The following is a 24,640-nucleotide window of genomic DNA, read 5'->3' as shown; positions in this document are numbered from 1 at the left end:
AGGCTTTACGCAGTACTCTTGGTACCCCTCTATCAGCAGGAGCTCTCCATCATGAAGGTCACACCAGGTTATGGAGCTCCCTCTTATCTTACTAACATTCCTTTAACTTCCTGCTTTCCCACTGCATGCTTCCAAGCGCGTCATTTTTTAAACCCGAGGCAAGTGCTAGAGCACCAAAATCTTACTTCCCTTATATATGTACATATAGGTGTGTACACACAGCAACAGCTGGTCTGGTCCTTTCCTGAGTTAAGCACAGAAGCCCATAAAGATCACTAGAATAGACAAGACCAATAGGTGACCTACAGCAGCTTTCTACCTGACAACCATTTGAATTACCTCCTTTAGGCAACAATACACAGCTGGTACAAGACAAACTCCCTATAGGAAACACTTTCATAATAGTTTTTGAGCTGGGTTATGCCCATAAGCATGAACATCTATTAAAAAACTACACAAGGTCCATAGCCCTCTCCCAGTACACCTAGCAAATCAGCCTTACGCAGACTGCCTGCTGCCAAACACATTTACATCTTATGAGGTCATGTAAGGAATGATTTCCAGATTTCTGGTGCACAGATGTCAGTAGTTTTCTTTCTCCAGCATAAAAATAAAGCAATTACTTTGTGGGGAAAAAGCTAAAGTAAACAGACAACAATTACAGTCCTACAAACTGTCTGTCTGCATCTGTAAACATGCATAGTAATGACCGATGCAGAGTAGAAAACGAAACAGTTTTCATTTTAACTCACAAGATATTTGACACGCACACTACAGAAATTATCCTGAACAGTCTTCAGAGCATGCATGCCAACTCTTTCTCTCCATGTTTGAGTACTTCATGAAGTGTTGCACTGTAAAAATGAAAGACCATCTAACTACTCTAAAACTCCAAGTAGCAAAACAGTAAAATGGCTACAATCGATAGTACTGCAAGGCCTCCAGCGTGAAAAGTAAAATGAGCTCCAATATTTCCATGCAGTTAAAAAGTCATACTTTATCATACATACCCAGCAAAATTACTTGCATCTGGGAGAACTTTGAAAAAACCTACTGTTCTCCGGCAGAAGCAGTAGAGATAGAGTTACATATACTCCAGTGAACACAAGGGGTCTCTTTTGGAATACAGCACTCTGTTACAAACTCCGAACAAGTGCACAAATTGTCTACCCATAAAAACTGGTTTTCCATCTCCATTTTCACTGACTCTGGGAAAAATCTGCACTCAATGAGATAATATCAGTAACTCTGTAAAGGAAGTATTTTTAAACACAAGTGCATATCCAACATGAAATTCTATCCAGTGTAAACTGCATCATAGGCATACTCTAAATTATTAGATCTCTGTTAACTACAGTTTATTCCAGTAATTAAAGTGTTTCTCAGGGCAGCATAAACACTTTTGCAAATCCCTCCCTCAAAAAAAAATTTGTAACATGAAGTGCATGGATTTAGTATTGGCCAGACTGGGGAATTATTTCAGCCCTGTCTGCTTTAAAAAGTTTGTAGCATTTACTAGGTGCTTGTCTTGGGTGATTAAGTCCTTTCAATACAGACCAGGCACAAATGCTGTCCCAGCTGTCTCAAGTCTCCATGCTTCAGCCACACAGATACTGTGTCTAAGGTTGAAAGCATAGTTTGGTTTCCATGTTTAGACTTGGCCCCAGTGAATGTGTCCCTGTGATGCCAAATGCTGTAGTGCCTCTAACATGGTAATCTGTCCTCTGGGAACTGAAAAGAAAGATATTATTCGTGTTTCAACAGACCCCCAAATAGCTTTAAACACTGGTATGTGCAAAATTTCTATTGTTAACATTAAAAAAAGACAGCTTCTCACTCCTCAGCCCAGAAATACAGAGGCTCCATGCACTTTAAAAAAAAAAAAAAATCTATCTATTTCTATTGTGTACGAGGGGAGAAAATGAGCACACAAAAAAAGAAAAAGAAAAGAAAAGAAAAAATAGAGAAACGTAGTTCCAAAGATGAAGCATGAAAAGCAGTAACAAGTGAAATGATCTCTCAATCTTCTCCCACTTCACTTGGGAAGAATTAAAGAGCATGAACCCCGCAGGAACCAATCGAAGATTTCAATGAAAGAATTCCTCCTCCTACTGCAGACAACAATAAAAACCACATAATGGTATAGAGATTTCCATACTCGAGGTATAATGAATAGATTGGGTAAAAGCCTTAAGGTTTTAATAAAGCTGGCACACAGATAATAGCACAGAACTATACATTAGCATACTGTGAATATATGCACTGTAGGTGTTATTTCAAAACGTTAATTAAAAGGATACAGAACCTCTCGCCTCCAGATCACTGACGAACTTGAAGCATATGCAACATTATGCAAATATTGCTTTTATTTTAGTTTACTGGAACAACACTTGGTGGCCGGTTGGAGACTAGTAACTGAGAGAACAGGCTTGAAATTTTTTTTCCTTCCTCACTGAAGAAAGTGCATTTAGAAAAAGCTGAAACACTGTGGGAACAGCACTACATAATTTCTATACAGTGGCTCATCTTATATCTTTATGCAGACAGTTCAGTTTCCAGGGTTGTGGGAATAATTATTAAAAAAAAAAAAAAAGGGGGGGGGGCAGAGAACAGCTATTTTAAACTCTAGATTCTTGCTAGGAGTAAAAAAAAAATTTAAAAAATTGTAATGAGTACGGATTTTAGTGTGTGGTTGCCCTCCCCCTCTTTGAAAAAGGAAAGGGGAGGATTTTTTTTATTGTATTCATTTTTATTGAGTGCTTCACAAGTCTTTTTACTATTTGCTGTCAACAGTTTACACTAGCTAGACATAGTGAAACTGTAGTACTTCTAAACTTAACAGGGAATTTTGTAAAGGTAAAGGTATAAATGCTACAAATTTTCACAGTCACATGTTACTCTCTTCACAATTACAGATCATGGCTAACAAAACATTTATTTTTTAAACACATTCCAAAGCTTTCTGCTTACTCAGAAGAGTTTAATTTTTAGCAAATCAGCATCTTGAAAAAAACTCATAGGCACTGCATTGCTGATGGGCTTCTAAGCTAGTGAGCAATTAAAGCCTGTCTTATCTAAAAAGAGAATCATAAGCTCTGGCCATAAGCTGCTTCCGACATATTTACACAATCCTACATTGGAGCGAGTCTTGCACATTGGTAAAAGGCAGCATAAACTTATAAGTATTAGTATAATAAAAAGATCAACTGTTTTAAAGTAGAGGACAATAAGGCCAATTAAAATCCAAGCCTAGAAACAAGTAACCTACAGAACTTAAAACTAGATATATGAAAGGGAAGAACAGTATGTTAATTGCTCATTCCACAACTGCAGTGATTATGAGCTTTGATTCTTGATGCCTTTTTTTTTTTTTTTTAAAATCTGTATTCCAGTACAGGTACATACCGCCTTTTAAATCAGCTGACGCCCCCACGTACTGGAAGTTGTCCATATTAATTACATCAATAATAGGAGACACAACTCTGGTCTTGTCCTAAAATAAATATTAGAAAGTAATATTGAAATAATGAAATCAATATATAAAGATTCAGGCAGGATAAGATGTTGAACAGTTCAGCAGGATTTCATTAGCACGTCTCCCCCAGCTCTCCCCCTACTTCAACTTACAGCTCTGAATAGCCAGTGCTGTGAATAGCATTGCTCAGCACTGCTTCAGAAAGCAGAAACCACACAATATAGCTGGGAATCCTCTTTCTATTCTAGGCTACTTATATTCAAGTAATCCCCCTCTTCTGACTTGCTCTTGAAGAAGGCAGCAAACTTGTAGTTCTAAAGGCAGTCGAGCAAACAGCACTTCCATTCTTACTTTTAAAACCAGCTCCAAGAAAAGAAGCATCCAGGCAATTCATATTTTCCACAGCAAACCTCTAGCCACGCAGTGTATTATGGTCTTATTATTTCAACCTTTAAGGAACACTTAGGCCTTTCTGCAATCAGAAGAGTCTTAGGTTAATGCTAACCCATTTCACACTAGCAGAATCACACTTCACTATCAGATACTTAGACAGGAAAGAGAACGTAAAACCACCTCAAACTAATGAATGCTATTAATCTCCAGCAGCCAAGATTCCAGTGGTACAGATACCACATTCCTCTGTCCAACCAAGGTCTCATATAGTACTCTGAGCATTGTTAATTACCTCAGCTGATGTTTTTGTCAAAACAGTTCAAGAAAAACAAAAATCTTTCCAACAACTCCACGTGCATCATCCAGTAGGATCACAAGACATCAGTACTTTAAAAAAAGACTCATCTAATATTAGAAATGCAGTATCATGGTTAAGCCAATTTGTCTCCATGAGTTATTGGGGGAAAAAAAAAATTACATTTACAGACTGAAGCATAACTTCTATGGTAGTTTGATGGAACATTTTGCTTGAGTTCAGAATAAAAGTTTGAGGTCCACAGTTTAACATCATTCAGAGAGCATAGATAACTTCAGAACAGTGTACCACCAAATCTGTGAATATAAACAAATGTTTTGAACAAACAGGATATTTTGGCAACTGTTAACAGAGAAACAGTTCTCATGGTTAAAAAACCATACCAATCTAAACATCTCCATTTTCAGAATTTATTTCATAAGTATGTCTTCAAACAACAACACATATATTCTAGACAGTGTTTCAGCAATGCATCCCCCTTGCTAATCAGTATTGTACAGAACAGATTGGAACCAAATTAGTATGAGAATAGCTTGAGCTCCTAACAAGAGACTTAAAAACAACTCTTTTAGTCAAATGCTTTGCTTGGTCCAATAAGGACACTAAACACCCATTTTCATTTATTGGATCTTAACTATTCAATCTGCGCTGATTTTAATAAGCCCTAATTACATTGTTGGCATTTACTAGGTCATTCTGCCTGAGTGAGCAACAGGTCACTAACTTCTGTATCAGCCAAAAGGAGAATCCAAGTGAACCCAAGAGAATTCAAGCTGAAGACTAAGCTAAAAGCTGAAGACTCATTATTGATTTCTACACTCCTTTTAAGTATCACTGCGGCTATACCACCCTAGCCAAATATCTGCTTTTATGAGAGATGTAATATAACATCTAATCAGCTCTGCTACTGAGTATCAATTAGCCTGGTCTAAAGCAAGCTAGAAACACAGACAAAAAAGACCAACCTGTCCTACTTCCCCATCGATCACATCTTTAGCTCCTGTTTCTGTTAGCTGTAGCCCCAAGTCCATGTTTATAATGGCAAGCATACAGTTTTGCTAACTGTGTTGTACTTGGGAAGCAATAATGATTTACTGCACCTTAACTGCAAAACTCTAACTGTGTTTGTGTGCCCTCCTATACCGCTAAGGCATTTCAGGTGTACCCATGACCTTATTTTAGGCATTCTATATACAGTGATAGAATCAGAAAACTCCTTTATTTAAAGGCTGATGAGATAGAAGATATCCAGCCTGTCCAGCTATTCACAATACACCCATGAAATACACGAAACAAAAATGAAACCACCCTTCCTTTCTTTCTCCTTCTTTCCTTAGCTGAAGCTAAGACAGCTTATACATCTATGCCCATCTCTAAAAATCTTTTCTGACAAAAATCTGCATTTTCTCAAAAGGTTCTACTTGGCACAGTTGAACCTGGTGGTAAAAATTTCCCAAGCTGTCAAGTATCACATCAGGTAGAGCTTCAGTTAGGCTTCAAACCCATCTCCACCATGCTGAGTAAGCAGGTAGAACACTGTTTCTGTGCATTTGGGATTTCCTCAGGCTTTTACTGCTGGTCTGATTAGTTCTATCAGTATCAGTGCGACACCACACTAACACCACTTGCTACGCCTAATGTATTATTTAAACAACTTACAGTTTTTTCTCCAACAGACGAATAGCCAGGTTGTGAACATTCGGTTCAATGTACAACCCCCACTTCGTTGGCTTGGAAACATGCTGTTTGAAATCATAGATTTGCTCAGCAGCAAAGCAGACAAAAGACTTGCACATTCTTAAGGTGATGGCTTTGCAGGGCACTACAAAGTTGTCAATACAGAGATTGCTACAAAGAAAGAGCTTGTGGGTCTCCAAAGCACACAGAGTTCATTCACTTAAAATACTACACCGCAGCAGCCCCCTTTAAATTGTCCTAAAGCAAGATACTTATTTATCCATAGTGTGATTAAAGTAGAAATCCAATGTGTATTTTCAAAACAAAAAAACACAAGCAAAAAGGAAATCTTTCTGTAATCTTCTGTTTCATTCTGAAGGGTTGACACCATAACTTATAATGGAACACACAACTGGAAAACCATGTGTTTCTTGGTGAGGGTAATGGAAAGAAATAACCTGTGAATACTGCAAGTCTCTAGTGCCTGGAAGCTTGTAGCAGACTACTTCATTTTAGTATTTCATAAGGAGGTTATGTATGCTCTAGAGAGTTAGGCTATTATATATTATTCTCATAAACCATCAGAAATTTTCCTCAAGGTTCTGCATACATTACTTCCCCCCTCTCTAAAAATCTCAAGACACTTCAAAGATTAAGCTTCACAACACTCTTAAGAGAAAATATAAATATTTTCCTTTCAGCATTGTACCAGTTAAAAGTTGACTCATTCAGGGTCACAAAATCTGAGACAGATATGAAAAAGGAATCCACATCTCATTTCTTAATCTTAGCTCTTTCTTCCTTTTAAAATCGTCTTTGTTTAAAAATACCTTCTTAAAAGTGACAGGCTTTATGGCTATGCTATGAAAACAGATGAGTTCAGTCCTGCACCAGAATCTTCCAATTTTTATTTTTCTCATGTAACTGATACATTGTAAGAATAGAACATCAAAGTGATTAGAAATTGGAAATGGAAAAAGCCAAGGAGACAGATATTCATTCAATAGCTAGTAGTTACCAATGTTTATAAGGTTGTGTACACTTATTACTATGTTGACATTTTGGGGGAAGTAAAGGGTTAAACTGGCTCATTGTTTGATCTCCCCTAACTAACAAGCACACAAAAAAATCTAGAGGACGACATAAAAGGTAGCCTTAGGGAATCAGGCAGAAAGACATTCTCCAGGAGGGAGTAAAGAGATTTACCAGCTCCAGGTTACACAGGTATCTGTACACATTCTGCACTCTAAAATATTCACCTTTTACGTATGTTGCTTCTGCTTTAAGCCTTTGCTCAAATTGCTGAAGAAAGATCCCTAGCAGTGCCAGACCCCTCTAGGAATGCTAAGCAAGCCTGGTCAAGACACAAAGATACTCTAACCAGGAAATTATCTCTAAGAAGAAAACCATGGGATGGATTATCCTTCAACTGAAGAGGAGAGCTTGATGCCTCAGGTACTCCTAACACAAGCAAGATGTTAAAGACGTGCTTTCTAAAGTGGTTACAGCACATCAGATAGAGTATTGTAGAACTGATTCAATTCAGACTGTTTCTTGGAAGCTATATATTTTTATTTTGTAACATGCACAACTAAAACTCCAACAGAATTAGATGCCAAGTGGGCAATTCTGGAACAAAAGGAAAAAAGAAAAACCCCACACTTTCCACCACATACAGAACAGATGCAGCAGTGCATCAGAAAATACTGTATTAATGCATAGTACCCCTGACCTGAAAAAGTTACCTTTGAGGCCAGAACAGTTCACATCTATTCAGCTTCTTGTCACTGAGACTATCAAGAAAATGCTGCCAATTAGCATACTATCTGCACTGTGAGTAAAATCAATCCATTTAAAATAACGAAGAACTATCATATACTATAGGTAAACACTATCTATGCCTTAAGTATTTGAACAAGCAGAAAGCTTAGAAGCTACTTTATCAAACCTCACACCTTTGGTTGGGAGTCTTCCCAGATGAAAGTAAACTAGAATTCCACATCAATTATTTATTTAACAGCACATCAAGCTTTTAAGAATGAAAAACCGTATTCATACAACTGAAAACTATTCAAGTTTTGTACACATGATTAGCGTGTACCGGGGTGACAATTGTGAGGAGCAAGTTTTGAAGGATCTAATAATTCCTGTGCTGCTAAAAAGTAGCTGCTGCACAAAGCAAAATATGCACCAGTTTCTCCCACCAAGTATACCACATGTAATGCTGGATCTCCACAAAATTGTCAGCTATTTAATAAGAGACTTTACATTCTACTACGATGCAAAGGTAACACTTTTTCACAACCCGTATCAGTTTCAGAGTGCTAAATGAGCATGCCCTGAAAAATGTCATAGACAAGAAAAAGGGTAAATGGCAAAATAGCTGTCTTACTAAAAAGCAGAGGTTTGTTGACCAAAACTACCATTTCTCTTCTGATTTCTCAAACAGGTAGATGCTTCAAACCATTTACACAAAAAGGCTTGAAAACAGATTCCACATCCTAGAATCCATTAGTGTTTTAGCTGCAAACATTCTCCGCTTCCTTCCGAGATACACGTAATGCCTTCAAGTTTATTTTCCTAGTTAATAATTATAGAGAAATTGCCCCGACCCTTCTGAGGCTACAACACTTCACACAGGCACAAAAATAGAAGGAAGTGCTATGTTTCTCATGCTCAAGGGCTCTGTAGGCTCTAGGTACTTTAATAGTGTCCAGGTTTGACCTGATTAAAGTTATTTCTACTCCAAAATAGGATTTTAACTGCTGATATGTCTTAGGCCACTTAGAGTATTTCTGGAATAGACAGTAAATCATCACAGAACCAAACAGAATAAGGAAAATCAGTCATCAGTTGGTAGCTTCTCCAGTGGCATATTGAGTATACGGGTTTTACTTTCTTCCCCCCTTACACTTTGGGGGGAAGTGCAAAGCGAACTGTAGGGAGGATAAGCAAAGAACTGGGCCTTAACAAGACGGGATAGCTTAGCAAAACCATTTTGACCAGGAGCATTTTGAAAGAAAGCCTTTCCAGGAAGGGGAGTTGACCAGAAAGGGAATGCAATTAAGAAATAAGAAAAACCCTGTAGTCTTGAGTGTTCCCCAGTGGTTTTTGGGATCACGCTTGATTCACTTTCCACTTCAGCTGAGTTCCTCCAGAGCAAGTTAACAAGTATAACCAAGCCCTGGAGAAAACAGTATACTTTCAATCCTCTCAATTGCTTTTCCAGGACACTGACTAAGCATCATTTTCATAGAAGCTGAAAGCCCACAGTCCCTGCTAATTTCCATGACAATTTTGGTTTCACAGCTCAACCTCTCTCCTATTATCACACTGAATCTTAATGAGGCATAAATACTCAGGTAAACTGAATTACATTGAGAAGATATTGGTTGAGGAGAACTATACTTTGCTCTAAAGATTTTCAACACTTACTGAGGAGATCCCTAAAGAACCAGAGAAGCACATATTTAAATTGCTTGTAAAGATAATAATAAATATTCACATTTTATGTTCCTGTGTTCACAGATTAAATGAACAAAAAGTGGGTTTTAATCACAGAACACTCTGATCATCTCCATCATCTCACTTCAGAGAAAAAGCTTCCTTAGAAAAATGCATAAAATTAATGTAGTATAAACCAGATGGCTTTAAAATTTAAAAGCTACTTCTTCAGGAAATTACTTTAGAAGAACTCTTTACTAACCTCAGCTACTCTTTCCAAAAGCGGTTCCAGCCAGTGTTCATTGCATTCACAGTGACTATCCAGGAAGGTCAGCACTTTTGCTTGTGCTGCATCTGCCCCTCTGACACGGGAGCGCATCAAGCCTGAGAAGTAAAGATAGAAAGTTTTAAGTACTTACTGAGGAAAACAATCAACAGTAGTGAGAAACTATTCCATTCCAAGTTAGTCATTAATTAAATTACTCTAACTCAGACAGGACAAACACACAAGTTCCATTATCAAAATGAGATACTAGTTAAAAATTTAGTGAAATGACTTCATACTAAACAGCCTGCAAGCTTCCAACGCACTGCACCCTAGTCTACAGGTTTCAATCTGATTTAGGTGGAAGAATTAGAGTACCTTTTAAAAAAAAAAAGTGATACACAAGTACAGCTGGGTCTGCATTACAGTAAAAGGTAATTATACTGACAAACGTTACTCAAGATCGGTCCTGAAAACAAACACCTTTCCTACAGCTCTATGATAGAACTGAGGAAAGCTCCATCATTAACTTATCTCCCCCACCTTTTTGCTGCCCCCCCATCTTAGTTCTCACCACAGTCTGTCCATTCTTCTGTCAACTTCTTCCAGAAATAACCATGCTTCATCAATTCATGCCCGAGAGCCTTCCCCCCACCCCTTTCAACTATTTCCTCTGTGATTCTTGCAACTCTCTTGGTTTGTAGTTTAGCAGGGGGTTTTTTGGTTTGGTTTGGTTGGTTGGTTTTAGGGCTTTTTTGAAAATCTTATCTTGAAAAGATCTCTTTAGGAAGAAAATTCTGGTAAAGCCAAGAGGTGGTTCTCTTCTCTACACCTCAGTTATACAGATCCCCTCACTGATTTACCCTGTTCCTTTCCTTCCTTAATTCACTTTTAATATTTGTCCATTGGATGACCTCACCATTCCTTAAAGTCCCTTGCTATATTTACACACATACCCTAGAACATCCCACCATTTACTCCACTACAGAAAATAGCAAGCTTCCTCAGTCCTTTGCAAATTTCCTCCCTATTTTTCTCTATCGCTATTCAAAATTAATTGATTTCATTGTCACTCAAGACCAAAGCCAAGTACTTTTTTTTTTCCTTTTTCTTTCTACATTGTTTCACACCAAGTCTGTTTTGGTTTGGGGGTTTTATTTTCCCCTAACTGAAACTTTGTAAAACAGTCAACCCCATTTCTTTCCATTTCCTTTACAAAATAAACCTGCAAAATATAACTGCCAAACAGAATACAAGATGCTTAAGAGGCAAAGCTTGTTGGTCTGTCCAACATTCAGCAATAAACAGCCTCATCAAGACCCTTGTACCATCTCTTAGCACAAATGTGAGCACATCACTGTTCTAGATACACACTGTGCTGCTGCTCTCTGGCAGTACTTTCTACACCTTATCTGTTGCACATTGGCAGCTAACTATACCTCATTTTTTTTATGCTGCCTAATTCCAACCTTTGAACCTGTTCTGTTCAGTTTTTCCATATCAAACCATTCCTCAAGCACTCTAGCTATGTTTGTTTTACTTCTGCAATTCCTCCTTTCCACAGCTTATTATTTCTAACTTACATTCTTATAGAACCTACTGTCTTGCTCTACTGCCATAGAAAACACACAACAGTGTTTGTAATATGCATTTTTTTGCCCCACATCTGAGGTGACCACTTGGGTCACTGAGTCTTCTACAATCACGCTCAACCTTACAGAGAGTTGAGAAGGTTCCCCTAACATTTATTCACAGACTACCGTGCCCTCCAAAATACATCTGTTCCCATAACAAACTTTGGTCTTACAGATGAGACCAAAAGCTACTATCACATATTTCTGAAAGCAAGCCAGTCAATGTCATCCCCTCCACAGACACTATGCCTTTATTTTAATTTCTATTTTAAACCACACTGCCTTCCTCTGTTGTTGATACTAACATGTTACTTATAGCATCTTACACACTGGCTGATTTTACTGATTCTCTTAAATTTTAATTCGTATGTGTCTGAGACATCAATATCAGTCTACACTTTAAAATGAAAAGCAAAGTGAGCATCAAAGTCAAGCATAACAAGCCAGCAATCAAATGAAATCTTAAAATATTTTAATTTAAAAAATTATCACCTGGTTGCACATACACACGTCTAGGCAAAACTTCATAAACAGTACAGTAGATCCCACAGGTAATAATTTAATCCTAATCTCACAAAAATACCAAGTAAGGTAATTGTGCCTTCAATTTGCAAATAGTTGTTCTTTTTTGACATTACAAAAGATTTGTCAAATTGAATTTCATTTTCAGATCTACTGATGCATATTTTTAAGTATGAATGAAAATTCAGTTTATCTGTGTATGCAGTACAAAGTTAATATAATTACTAAAAAATAAAAAAAGTTTTACTTCATTCCATTTTGCTATTACGATTATCTCCATCTTTAAGTGCTGTACTGATCAGAGGAATGATAAACTTACTCAGAACCCTGCAACCATGGCAAGTCATAGAAGGTCTGCTTTCCTAACAAGCCTTTGTTCAGAAGAGTATCTCAAACAAAATATTTACAAATACTAAGAGCCCATCAGTTCGCAATAATTAATTATGGCACAACAACACAGGTTTTGTGCATGTCATTTCCATTTTCTGACAGTCTAATGATTCTAGCTGCTCCCCAGGCCAGGCTGGCAGCCTAGAAGATACAGACCCTACAAAAATAAACAAGCACATTATCTGCTCAGTCAGCTATTTCAACAATAAACTGTCAGTTATTATTTCAAACAGCTGTAGAATAACAGTTGCCTGTATCTAATGCTTTAAGCTCCACAGCAAGGAAGCTGCTGACTGAAGGGCTCAGTGATACGAGACCAAAGTCACAAAGCAACAAAGAGGAAAACAAAAATGTTAAGACAAAGTTTGTTACATGGCCCACTGGCTTCAGCAAAACTGGCATACATTGTCCCAGACCTCCTGGCTGCTCAAACCCTCTCAAGTCTGCCAAACAGTTTGTTTGCCAGGCTGTACATCAACTGGATCCTTACTCTAGTAAGGGAACCAGAAAAGAAATAAAAAAAAAAAAAGCTCTTTTTAAGCTGGATCGTTTCAAACATTCATACAATTTACAGTGAGACCTTACATACAATGGGAGCAGCTCAACTGAGGATTCAGTACAGTAAGAGAAAGGAGAGGTTGAGGGTAAAAGGCAATTTCTCAAGTTGGTGAAAGCCAACAGTGGGCAACTGCACACACAACATGGAATTAATCAGAATTACTGGTTTTACTTGCACAAATGCATTTGTTTTTATTCCTTCCGCTAGTAAGTTGATTTATAAAGTGAAAATCCCCCCTCCAATATGGAGTGTATAGCAGAATGTTTCTTTAAAAGACTTGGTGAAGATTAACAGATAAGGCAGCACAGTGGAATTTGTATCTTCCTTCCCCCAGATTAAGCCTACCTTCTCGGCGATCGTTTCGAAGAACTCGCACTTTTTCAATTTTTCCCAAGAGAGCACCATCCTCAGCTTTTAAAAAAAAATAAAATAAATCAAGTAATCAAGTGATGAAAGTGATGAGAACCAGTTTGATATCCAACACTGTACACCGTAAGAGAGGCTGTCTTCAAAGAAATACAAAAGCTTTGTAGTCGAAAATGTTTATGGTCATAAACAGTTAAATATAAGACATATGCTTAAAAAAAAATTACCTACTTGTCTCAACAGAAATAAAGAAAAGCTACCAGGCAAAGAAATTACTATACTCATTATGTTATTTAAAGCTAATTTAACTTTACACTTTTGAAATATTTTTATTTCATTATATTCTCTGCTTGCTTTAGACAGTTTCTACATTACTAAGAAAAAAAAAACTTTTATAGGATTAAATAAACTGTTTTCTTTGCAGATAAGAAAGTTCACTTTTTAACCAACATTAAGGCTTAAACCTATCCTAAACTAGCTATAAACTAACAATGCAAATGTAGACATTAACTTCCTTTAAGAAATGTTACTCAGAGGTCCATTTCAATTGTTCAAGTTTGTATTGTGATACCCTAGTACTTAAAAACCTTGACTTATTTTAGATTTAGTAAGAATTTTTCCAAGAGACTGATGGAGACCTGCATTCATTTAAAGCAGTGCTACAAAAAATATCTGGTGCAAGCACCATGGATTTTATTTTTACATCAGATGACATACTATGTAAAGGCTGTTTTCAGTTATACACTCTGCTCCATCAGCTAGCAAGAAGTAATAAGATATACCTGAAATATTTGTCAGAACTCCTCACATTTCCACAGTGACAGATATAAAAGAATTAAGAACTGGGTTTGGATCAGCCTCTGCAAACTCCTACTCATGTGACCTATTCTTAACTGAGTCACCTACCAGCATCTACAGAAAGTCTTACCAGAATAAACAAAATAAAGTTAAGACCCTGTAAAAGTACTTACAATCATTACTGTAGTCATCCACAAGTATGATCTCCTTAATAAGATGTGATGGGCTTTTTTTAAGGACACTGAAACAGACCAAAAAAGAAAAAGTATTCATGCTAAGTAGTCTTAATGTTCCATAATAATGTCATAAAAGCAGTTACTTTGTTAAGCCACAGTAGAACCTAGCCAAGGACCCTATCTTCAACAACAGCTATTGGCTTATTCTTACAGAAAGCATTTGTGAAGAGAGGCACACATAGAACCATTCTCCCTGAAATTCCAGTCTCTAAGAAATGAGTAGAACAGACAACTCGCAACATGGAAGTCTTGCAGATAGCTTTAGGTCAACTACCCCCTGGGAATCCATCTTCCCTGAGTTTTTCTTGAAACTAGTTATACAGCCAACCTCCAAACATCTTCTAGTAATCGGTGCCACACTTTCATGCATTTGTAATTAAGGGGAATGATTTTGTTTGTTTAATGCTGTTGTTTCAGAACATTAAGAACTGGAGGCATCAATGAAATTAAGGCCCAGCTTTCCCTCTGCAAATGGTTCAGAAAAGCATAATGGATTGTTACTTCCCTTCCTTATCATAAGCCATTCTCTGACACAAATAAATGGCCTTGGGGAGGTGGGGTGGAATCAAGGTCTCTCTTAGGTATACCTGACAACAGTTCGAAGCAAAGCAGATCTTGCCTCATTATGAAAGGTGATCACCACACTAGTGGCTGGCAAATCTATCCGCCATTGTTTCCGTTGACACCTGGAAGACAAAATACCATTATTTAAACATAATATTTACATCCCAGGCTTAGCAAACAGCCTTCATCATGAAGCAGTTATCCATTAAACTCGGGTACACCCTACATCTACCTAGGAAGAATGCAATATCTTTTTGCAGGTGCAATTATAACCAACTCCTCTTCTGCCACTTTTGGTAGTTGTCTTGGTACAAAACAGACTACGAACGGTCAGTGTCAGATATAGGCAGGTTCAGAAAAGTCACAGGACTACCATCATTACAGTGTGTCAAATACCTTTCATGCAACTGAGCATGAAACCAGAGCACTTATTTTACATTAAAAGCATTCAATAAATTAAGCAAATAAGCCTATTTTCAATGAAATGCACAGGTTCACAGGCTACCATATGTCTCTTTTTTAGAATGGCATGTGTCCACTTCTCCCTTTAGTTTTTAAAGCTCCTGTAGCATCCTGGTCTTGCTCATAGATAAAAACAGTTTTCTATTCTAATGAGAAGTTGTAAGGATTGCAACATTCAGAATTTGAAAAACAAAGCTAGCTGTGACAACGTTGAGCCAACTAAACACAGAACCACATCCTTCCAAACCATGAAAATAATGAAATATTCCACCTATGTCAACTCATTTTTCATCACTTCTAATAGCCTGAAATTAATATAATAAGCAAAAATAAGCAAATCCCAAAATACTTCCTGCAGGACTGCATAAAGTTAAGCTGTTTAAATCCTCTGACAATAAACGTAAAAAAGACACTACTCTCATTGTATTAGAAGCTAACAGTACTAGAAAATGCTGTATAATGAGTTTATGCTGAAAGCATTACAGTCTGACAGGTCACGATACGCATCGCCATTCATGCAGTAACGTACACCAGTGATGTATTTCTTCACATATCCTTTATTTAATATTAGGGGTAGAGTTTTAACAGGCCTAGTTGTCTTGAGACGGGATAAACCTGGCTAGCATCCACCTGTAGCAATTCGGCAAATAATTCTGTACTCTGTGCAGTATTAATCAAACTAGCTTTTAAGGGAAGAGAGGTAAGTTACATTGCTACCTGAACTTCTAAAACTAGGCCTCTGCCTATATAAAAGGCCTCTCCACACCTGATTAAACATCTGCAACACGCATCATAAACCATGCAACCTTCAACTTCCCGGAATCAGAGCGCGAGCAGCAACGGGCTTCTTGCCCTTGCCCACCCCAAAAAAACCCACAGACCCGCAGCGTTTTCGATACAGCACACCCATAACGTCACACACATTAGTGCTTGCCGTGAAACAAAACATTATTGTGCCATGGTGAACTCACTCGCTCTGAAGAAAAACAAAGCCCACGCCAACCCTACGATTGCCTCGTTTCTCAAACGGTGGGCGTACAAGATGGCTTCGTCACTAGTGCCCAGCGTTGAAGCAATAAATCAAACATGTATGCATTCCTAGAAAGTGAAGAATTAAGACCTTCTCTAATTGTGAGCTTCTGGCAATTCATTTAGATAAGTATAAGACATCCAGCTATAATACACCAAAGCCTACGGTGCCAAAAAAGATACTCTTTTTTTGTGCTAAATTTCAAATTGCCCACAGAGGACAAGTCTACTGTGCATGCAGTTATCACATGAAGCACTTGCATTAGAATAATTTAAATAGTCACATTAATCTTATACTGATCTTGCAGAAGAGAGCACTTGAGCCAGAGCACATCTTAGGGTAGAATTACTCAAGGCAATGAAGCCTCTCAATTTTAAGAAAACTCAAGAGCACTACTGCAAATTTCTGAAGGAGAAATTAAGATTTTTAGATTTCCAAATAAAACTGGAGGAGTGTTTCACTGAGTATTTCTGCTCTCAGCTCTCCAAAAACCCCTGCTTTAACTGACTCAGTAGCAGTCCTCCTCTTATTCTTCTGTGTCAGTAGTGCCACACTTGAAACTCAAACCAAAGAAACAATATCATCATTTTTGGCACAGAGATTAGACTTTCTTTCCTCAAGTTACAGAATTTAGTTTTACGTGCAGAATGACAAAATACACTTGGATAAAATAGAACTTGAACTGAAAACTTCAGTCTAGACCATCAATGCTTAGCGTAGGTCATTAAAATCAGTTAAAACATGAAAAGTACATTCTTTCCCCCAGAAATTTGAGTCACTGGACTAGTTCATATCATCAACAATTTTTCAGAAACCTCTGTGATTTGTTGAAACCAATTTTTTTGGCAGAAATATCCACTTTAACCAGTGCAAGGAGAACATTCACCTCAACAGATGTCTGGGTACCAAGGAGACAGGAAAGTTTGTTTCTTCTCTGCTTAAGAATAAAACTTGAGTGTGAGGTCAGAAGCTTCTAATAGTTGCCAAATGAGGAAGAAAACACGGTTTAGTCCAGCTAAAGTACTTACCAGTAATTCTCAGGAATTATGCCAACACATCAGTTAAGAGACACGATCAGAAACCACTGGTCCAAAGTAAGCATGGCAGACACTGGTCCTCAAAAACCATGGGGTAGTTCACCCTTCCTCCCACTTCAGAGACTATTTTACACTGACAGGAGGACAGCACTGGAAGTTTCTTATTACAACTGTGACACTCACTTTCTGGATCTCCAAAATCTACCGTGACAAGGATAGCTCTCAGTTACATGTCATAAACTGACTGCAACAGAAGGAAACCCAGAGGTTTCTCAAAGCTGTTGGAAGTGGCAGTTGTGAGCATCAGCTGGAGTGAGAATCTGCATTCCTGCTCAGACCTCCTCTCTCTCTGCTTCCTTTATGTTGTATTTGCCTGTTTCTCACTTCTCCTTTTTGCTTAAGATAAAGGCAAGCAGCAGCTTAAACAGGCGAACCAAAGTGTTCTCAAGTACTGCTGGCAGCTTTCACAAAAAGCAAGTAGTAAACTTTGGTCTTAACCCGTTGCTAGTAAAAGTTTGTCCAATGCAGAAAAGACTAAACAATGTAGTATTAAAAAAAAAAAAGATATGCATGATTATACACACATTTACATATCTAGTATAGAATCCTGTAAACTGCTTCTAAACAGCCTATACAGTTTCAGCAATTAAATAGTATTATTATGTAGTTATTTTAAAGTCAAACAGCCTCTTAGACACATCAATGAAATTAATAAAAAGTTGCTTAAGCAGAAACAAGTATTTCCTCATCCAGGTTTTTTTTCTTAAATAAAAAGATTGTAGCAGCTCCATAAGAGATCTTAATCTTAATACAGTTGCCTCCAATTTTATGGAAAATAACATGCTTCCAAGTGTCATGTGCTCAGATCTGTAACATATTCTTCATCCTATGGCTATTGCTATTGCTCCTTCCATTGGACAGTACCCAAACAAATATTTCATGCAACTTTTTCAGCTTCTGCAGTGAATGTCCTTGCCAAAATGGAAGGAAAATTAATTGCAACATGGCAGGGAAAGCATCATGGACAATTTGCAGGAATGATTGCTTCAGTTTGGTTTGGGGTTTTTTGGTTGGTTGGTTGGGTTTTTTTCTGCAAAAAGATGACCATTTCAGACTGATGGGCACTTAAATCTGCTCCACAGCAAAGTCTAAGTAATAATCACAGCAGAGATACAGCCTTTCCCTAGAAACGTATCTCTCTCTCTCTCTCCATTGCAGGGTTCTTTTTCCAGCTCCATTTATTGAAAATACACAGGCAGGTCAGCATATAATCACAACACTGACAGTTAAAACATAGTCACTATAATATAATTTGTCTCCTGTCATCTCTCTTATTTAAGTTCTTTTCAAAGTAGAGCATTCGTCTGTTAGACCCACCTGAGAGATTATTAAGTATCTAGAAAAATTCCAAATTCTGCATATATGAATCATAGAAGCTTCTAGAAGTTGGTGGCTGAGCTTTGCTCTTGTGGGAAAAGAATAACTGATCTAAAAAGTTAAAACGCATTTCTTGTGAAAAAAAAGTGATGTGATGAAGAAAACTCAAAAGTAATTTTAAACTCCTCAGTATACCGGGGCATCGTGCTTTTCACTGCTTTCATGGCAACAAGTGAAACATCAGATTCTTCCTACTTTTCCATTCAATTAATGGCAAATTCTACATGACTAGTTTTATCTACAAATCACCTACTTAAAGGAACCTAAAACCGTGTTATTATAGAAGGGATTTAAAAATGACACAGTAAGTGTCTGAGTTTTTATACAAATCTCCTTCACTATGCCATTCCTGATTAAACAGCTTTATGGAGAAAAACCAGGCACCTTCCTTATCCCTCTCCCTCTGGTGCCTCCTCCAGCTTCTTCTACCTACAAAGCTGTGAATGCACATTTACTCTAACTGCAGAATTAGTTAGGCAAATTAAATATACACAGTTGGCTAATTTTATGCTTTGAGCCTATGCTTGCCTAGTTTTTAAAACCAAGTTCAACCTGCTTCTGTTATTTTTAAGTTATGGAAGTCCTAATGAACAACTGTTGTTTTAATATTAATCAATTCTGCTTAAATAAGATTAGTGCAAGTCACTCAAACCCTTTTTAAGTTGAAGATTTCTCTACCCACAAGAACATAGTATTTTTCTTTACTATGAATTGTACTATTTCCTGAAATTGCACAAGCAGCCTGACATAGCAAAAAATTTTTAAGCATTTGAAGTGTAATTCTGTCCTATGTTCACTGGGGTGTGCATAAATGGATTCCTTTAGGTCTGGAGTTGACAATCATCACCTACTTAGAACAACAGAATCACAAAGCAACTGAGATCAGAAGGGGCATCTGGAATCTTTTAGTCCAAACTCCCTGCTCAAAGCACGGTCGGCCACAGCAGGCTGTGCATCGGGCTTTGAATATCCCTAAGGCTGGGGACTTCACACTCTCTCTGGGCAACCTGCTCCACTGTTTGATCATCCTCACAGTGAAAGAGACTTACAAATGTAGGAACCAAGAAAAGCCATCAGATAAACAGGAACAAAAAGAGACTGAAATGCAGCACCAGTTTGGATACAGAATACACACTGATGGAAGCCATGGAAACAGAAAAACTTGAATAAGATTCATTGCTCTTTAACCCACTGTTCGAGGATCGCACTGCAGTTTACTGTTCCTGTCACTTCAAAAGCTGGAGAGCTCCTGCTTTAGAAAAACCACCTGCTGCTCAAAAGCCATAAATACAAAAGGGTTAATCCAAGTCATACAGGGGTCAGTTTAGCACTTACTGATCATGCCTAGTGTCGGGAATACTTCGGTCCATTCGCAGTTTGTCACTTTCTACCTGATTGAACTTATTGCGGGCATATGGATCCTGACCAGATCGCACCATGGTAGCGCCAACGTAAGCATCTTGATCAAAGTCTTGCCACCGAACTTTTCCTACAATAGAAAAACAGGAAAATATCCAATTTAATCTTCGTAATTTAAAGAATAGCATTCAGCAATCCAAACACCACCGATGAAATAGCCTATTTTTTATTTTTGCAACAAAGTAATCAAACTGCAACAGTATTGTTAAGTGTAACATCAACAGCCACTTTTGCCTATTAAATTCCTCTAGAACATCCTGCAAATTAACATGAAATTGAACAATTTTACAGATCTCAGTTTATACAAGTAATCAACAGACCATGCTTCATCTTGCCCATTTTGTTTGTTGGGGTTTTTTTAACCTCAAATACCACAACCTCCATTTTAAAAAAAAACCTCCACGTATCGACAGGCATTAATATGGCAGATGATCTGGCTATAAAGTTATCCAAGAAATATTTATTGTTTAAGATCCAGTCCAGACTTCAAAGACATTATAATTTAATTTACTGTCTCTTTGCATAAATAAAAGCACAGTCAGTTATAATCAAACCATTTGAGGAACAAGCCTTTTAGAAGTACAAGACAACATTATTCTCAAAACCCGGCATTTCACACAGACAGAGCACTAGATCGCTCTCCAATACAACCTAATGGCAACCCCCTTTACAATCAGAACTGATTAACTCCTCTTTAACAAGGACTGTGTTATTATGTGAGTGGTTGTGGCACTAACATGGAAAGTTAGACTGGCATCCAGCCACCAGGAACAAAATTTCAGGACTTTCTCCATCTTCAGGTGTAAAACAACAGTATGATATTTACCAAATGTCTTACAACTAGCAATTCTTACTTCTGGTTGAATGTTCAATTTTTGGCCTATTGACAGTCAAACCTGTGTTACCTACAGCAAATTTATACCTCCTTGAACTCAAAATCAGAGCTCAAGTTCTAGTGCAATACAAACATTCCTGGTTTAACATGGATGTGTATGAGAATCTCCTGCAAAGCAAAAGCTGTCTTTTGGGGTCACTATTTATTACAGATTAGAGGAGCTAACATTCATTGTTTTCATCATTAACATACAGAGTTTTTGAGGTACTTTCAATTAAGGTCAGTAAGCAGCAGGCTGCAGAGATGTCACTCCATTCAAGTTCAACTTTTAGACAAATAATATAGCTCAGGCATATCCTCAACTAAGCCGATATGCATAGAGGGAATACTACTCTAACAGCTATTGATGAGAGTCGGAGGTTGCTCAGAAGTTTCAAGGTTTGCACAGCATGGAAGCTACGTAGGGCTCATTTACAGCTTTCTATCCATAAGCCATGCCCCACCTATGGTGCGTTAACTCCTGCTAGAAGATTCTGATATTGAAAGAACACTTCCCATCATTAAACAAAATAATTGTCTGTTGTTTAACCAGACAAATACCACCAACTTTATTAAAAATTCTCTATAATCTCAGGATCATCTGAGGAGCTCATCTACAAAAGCAACTTGGACCCAAAGTGCAATTTGGTTATCAGATGGTAGTGGAGGTTGTAAGACAAAAATATCTAGGTTGGGGGGAGGTAGTTTTGGGTTGGTTGGTTTGTTTTTAAGAAACTTCCAACATCCAAGTAAAGTCACAGAGTAAGAGAAAAGCATCCGTACTTCTGGATTACTGGTTTAAAAGCTAGCCAGTTAATACTGAGCAACTATCTTTACATCTAAATTACCATCCTAAAGAAGTTAAAACATGCACACAGACACAGAAGCCAGAACTAGAGAGTTAAACAAAAACAAACTGCACAACATTTAATAGACACTTGGTGAAGCAGCCCAGAGGAAAACTATAGGAAAATAACTGGAGGGAGAAATACAGATTTTCAAATTCCAATTACTGAAAGAACTCTAAAAAGGAAACTTTCCAGCTGCTGTTGGTAGCCCACAAACTGCCAAGAGTTTTCCTTAGCCTTTCAAGTTCATTCTTCAGAATATTTCCAGGAACTTTCTTTGAAAACAAGTTTACACCTCAGCCAGCTACCACACTGCAAATAACCCAATACAGAGTTATTTACAAAAATGACACCAAACCTCACTTGCAACAAAACTATACAAAATGCAAGAATGGCTTGATTCAGGAAACTGGAAGAAGAAACAGAGATCCCAAGGTCATCTCCCCATATAACTCTCTACTTTAGCATTTCCCAAAGCTTTTGCAGCCTCCTTGGTAACTAAACTACATTATCACCCTTGCTTCTAATTTATAATATAGCTTCAATCTGGAACATACATTGAATATTTTCTGAAATACAGAACATGTCATGTCACTGCTTTTCTGGTCTAAAAATAAAGATTTTGGTGCATTTTACAAAATCTAATCTACACTTAAAATGCACTTATATAGGACTTTCAACTTTCAAACACTTCAAATTCCAATGGATTTTAATGCTATGCCTGCTTCAGGACTGCCACCCCCATCAACTCCTCCAGTTGCCTTCCATCCAGCAGAAAGAGTAGCTAAAACACAGGAGGTCATGAGGGCATCACATCAGTGATAAGGGTGATGCAGTCGCAAGCATTCTTCTTAAAACAGGTTGTGTTCTTCATGAACTTACAACATGCAATGTGGGCTGCCCACATGGTTACAAGTGCTAACGGCTCAAGTTAACTGCTGGAAAATGAAAGGCTGATCCAAAGCTAAGTATACTGTGCAGCCTTCCTTTTGCTGAAAGGCTTGCCTTTCTGACAATTTATTAACTAAATTTTGAAGTTAGAAGTGATTTAACAAACCTTTTCCAATAATAGGTACTGTTTCTGCTCTATGCTTCCCTCGGGTACACAAATAGGAGCATGTTTGATTTAATTTCTTCTGGGGACTTAGCTGGCTCTGTAGTTTCCTGAGTTTCAATGACTTTGCCAGGTGGAGTGAGTATCAGAAAACACAGCTACATTATTTCAAACTTAAATTAAGCAAGTTTGTAACTTCAAATTCAAGAAAATGTGAGTTTGCCTGTACCGAGATCTCACATGGCAATAAATTAATCTTTTAAACTCAACAGTAAATGAACTGCAGAGTTTGCTACCAAATAGACACATCCCACCCCCCCACTACCCCCAAAAAAAAAAATTAAAAAAAAAAAAATCACTGAACCAGCTAAGAACCTGGAACCAGGGTATGCTGCAGTGCTAAACTTAGTTTTGACAAGAACTGCTTATTTTAGACTGTTCTGAGCCTGAGAAGCTGAGTAGAAATAAAAAGGTGAAATCATAGAGTTGTTTAGGTTGGAAGAGACCTTTAAGATCATCGAGTCCAACCATCAACCATGCCCACTAAACCATGTCCTGAAGTGCCTTGTCTACGCGTTTTTTGAACACCTCCAGGGATGGCAACACCACCACTTCCCTGGGCAGCCTGTCCCAATGTGTGACAACCCTTTCAGTAAAGAAATTTCTCCTAACATCCAATCTAAACCTCCCCTAGTGCAATTTAAGGCCATTTTCTCTTGTCCAATGAAGCTGTTTCTTTTTGTCCCAGGTATTTCCCAACTCTGAAGTTTTGAGAAGGCAATCAACAAAAATAGTGCAATTCACTGCTATTATTTTTGATAACAAGCCAGTTGATTTTAAATAGGAAGCACGTTTTCTTTTTTTTTTTTGCCCTGTAATAAGTAGCTGTATTTTAAAAAATAGTGCTAGTTTGGTACATTTTATTCCATTCCAGTTTCCACCCAAGTAGAGCTTGATATAAATTATTTAAAATGTATCATTTGCCATTCTCCAAGAGTTTAAAACCAGCAAATGCAACACTAGTCCAGAAAGCACAGAGTAAATTTGAGAAGAAAGGAAATCACTTCATAGAGCTAAATTTACTGAAAAGCAGTGACAGCCCACAGAATATAAGAACAAGTGAATTTGGCATCAGGAGCCAGGAAGGAGGCAAAGCCTGGCTCTGACTGCAGCATAAGGCCCTGTCAACCATGCACAATATGAATCAGATCTATTAGGGAAAAGTCAGATAACAGTAAGAGCAGCTCAAAGTGAGATAGAAAAGGAAAGAAAGCACAGCAGATAAATCTGCACACAACCAAGTGGCAGGCAACAAAGAGTAGGAATAGATGGACACAAAATCTCCTAAATAGCTTGCACTCCCTCTTACTGACTCAATACAGCTTAAAACCAGTAGGATACTTGATATAAATATGATTATTTTGACTTACAGGCATTAAGAGATTCCAGATCTTCATTAACTAACAAAAAGAGCTGTTTGAGTAACTGCTGTAACTCCTGTCATAACAGCGAACCAGTTACACAGTTTTGCTTTAGTCATCCAGGCAGAGAGTTCAGGGTCAGTCTTCCTAACTACAAAAGCTAACATCACTGTTTTCACAAAACAAGAAATAGACTTTTGCAGCATATAAAAAAGTCAAATGACAAAGGATAGAGAGATACACTCTGATGTACAGAAGGTAAAAAACCCAACAGTTTAATCTTTATATAGAGCCATTTTAAAGATAAAGATAATAAACAATTCCATAATTCCAAGAAGTTCTGAAAGATACTATGCTACATAATGCTGAAACCTAAACTACAGGTCTCCTAGCCTCAGTAGAAAAGCAAGAAAGTTTTG

At 37.6% G+C, this 24,640-nt stretch overlaps 1 protein-coding gene across 2 annotated transcripts in view; it reads right to left on the bottom strand.

The window, feature by feature from the left end:
• GALNT2 (polypeptide N-acetylgalactosaminyltransferase 2) overlaps positions 1 to 24,640 on the bottom strand; it is a 100,866-nt gene that overhangs the window by 20,674 nt on the left and 55,552 nt on the right. For both annotated transcript variants that reach the window (XM_069800770.1, XM_069800771.1), the window contains exons 3-8: positions 19,941 to 20,094; positions 14,663 to 14,761; positions 14,013 to 14,080; positions 13,021 to 13,086; positions 9,568 to 9,689; positions 3,406 to 3,493 (exon numbers count right to left, since the gene is read on the bottom strand). In XM_069800770.1, coding sequence (XP_069656871.1) covers positions 3,406 to 3,493; positions 9,568 to 9,689; positions 13,021 to 13,086; positions 14,013 to 14,080; positions 14,663 to 14,761; positions 19,941 to 20,094 — 597 coding nt within the window. The remainder of the gene's footprint in view (positions 1 to 3,405; positions 3,494 to 9,567; positions 9,690 to 13,020; positions 13,087 to 14,012; positions 14,081 to 14,662; positions 14,762 to 19,940; positions 20,095 to 24,640) is intronic.

This window comes from Haliaeetus albicilla, chromosome 13 (genome assembly GCF_947461875.1).
Source record: "Haliaeetus albicilla chromosome 13, bHalAlb1.1, whole genome shotgun sequence".
In the NCBI taxonomy this organism is placed as follows: domain Eukaryota; kingdom Metazoa; phylum Chordata; class Aves; order Accipitriformes; family Accipitridae; genus Haliaeetus; species Haliaeetus albicilla.
This window is presented reverse-complemented; position numbering and strand designations above follow the sequence as displayed.